The 1,428-nt window shown below is 19.3% G+C and overlaps 1 protein-coding gene across 1 annotated transcript in view; it reads right to left on the bottom strand.

Annotated features, from left to right (window-relative positions):
• LOC102675199 (MATH and LRR domain-containing protein PFE0570w-like) overlaps positions 1 to 1,428 on the bottom strand; it is a 36,123-nt gene that overhangs the window by 26,717 nt on the left and 7,978 nt on the right. Inside the window, exon 3 of the mRNA XM_006624714.2 lies at positions 3 to 166. Within this exon, the coding sequence (XP_006624777.2) occupies positions 3 to 166 (164 nt within the window). The remainder of the gene's footprint in view (positions 1 to 2; positions 167 to 1,428) is intronic.

The following is a 1,428-nucleotide window of genomic DNA, read 5'->3' as shown; positions in this document are numbered from 1 at the left end:
GCAGCTTCCGCGGCGTGTTCCGCTTCCTGGGCAGCATTCAAATCGGCTTCTACGGCCGCCGGAATTGCAGGAGCCGGTGGAGATGGTGCTGCTGCTACTGGAGCAATTGATTCCACCGGGATCGATTCATTCTCATCATCGTCGTCGTCATCATCATCCTCTTCACCTGGAATGGGATCAAAGTAAACTTTTTAGAATGTATTGTTCTTTTAATGATTATTATTATTATTTGTTTGTTATTCAATGATAATCATGAAGATTAAGTATATTATAATATTATTGATCATAGATTTTTAGTAATATAATATAATATTATAAATTTTATTTAAATGTATAAATTAAAGATAATTAACAATGAAAAATAGTATATATTATGTATAGTTATTATTAAAGATATTAAAAATAGATATAATCATAAAAAATAAAATTGTTAATAAAGCTTATTATATCTTTGCCAAAGATTGAACAGCTCGCTATTACTATTTTAATTTAAAAATATATCTTTTCTAAGAAATTATATTATATTATATAGTATATCTCAATTTTCTTAATATGATTTTTAATTTATATTTATAATTATATTATAAAAATTATATAGTTCTAAAAATACATTAAAAAAAATTTGATTTTTATAAAATTTGTTTATAAGTACAAATATATATATGAACTTCTATAATTTCGAAATTAAAAATAATAAATATATATCTAGATATTTTTTAGCAATAATATATATAATATAAGAAAAAGATAAAGAAAAATATATGCAGCAGGGTGAAAGATTTACATTAATTAGTTGAATAATTAATAAAAAGTAGACAGATAACTTTAGAATGTATTTGATAAATTTTAAATTTGCGATGTTTCTTTTAGTATCAATGTGTATATGTAAAATTCCATTAATTGGAATTTTTACGTAAATAAAAAAATCATATATTTTTTTTTTATAATATATCAATCAAATAATACAAGAAAGTAATCGAAAGTTATCTAACATTATATTTTAAATTTATCGTTAGAATTAATATCAAAATTTAATTTGTATTAAAATTTTCTTCGCGTAATTTATAACGTGTATATTATTATTATTCCAATATGTATATTGAAAGAATACATAATTTCAAAATTTTAAGCGTTACAATAAATCTCTTTTTAAAATATTTATATTTAGTATTTATTATCTTTATATATAGTATTTATTATCTTTTCAAAATTTTTTAGATATTTTTTGAGAATGAAATATTAATAAAAAAATCTTTTTATCTAATTTGTTATTAAAACCAAAAAAATTTATATATTTTTACTAATTAAATTATATATTATTTTACTAATTATGTTATATTATATTGTAACTTATAACAGCCAATGAAAAAAACTAAAAAGATGATTTTAATTTTTCTATAAAAATTTATAAACTTTTATATACTTATT

This window comes from Apis dorsata, unplaced genomic scaffold (assembly GCF_000469605.1).
Source record: "Apis dorsata unplaced genomic scaffold, Apis dorsata 1.3 scaffold_1100, whole genome shotgun sequence".
Classification (NCBI taxonomy): domain Eukaryota; kingdom Metazoa; phylum Arthropoda; class Insecta; order Hymenoptera; family Apidae; genus Apis; species Apis dorsata.
This window is presented reverse-complemented; position numbering and strand designations above follow the sequence as displayed.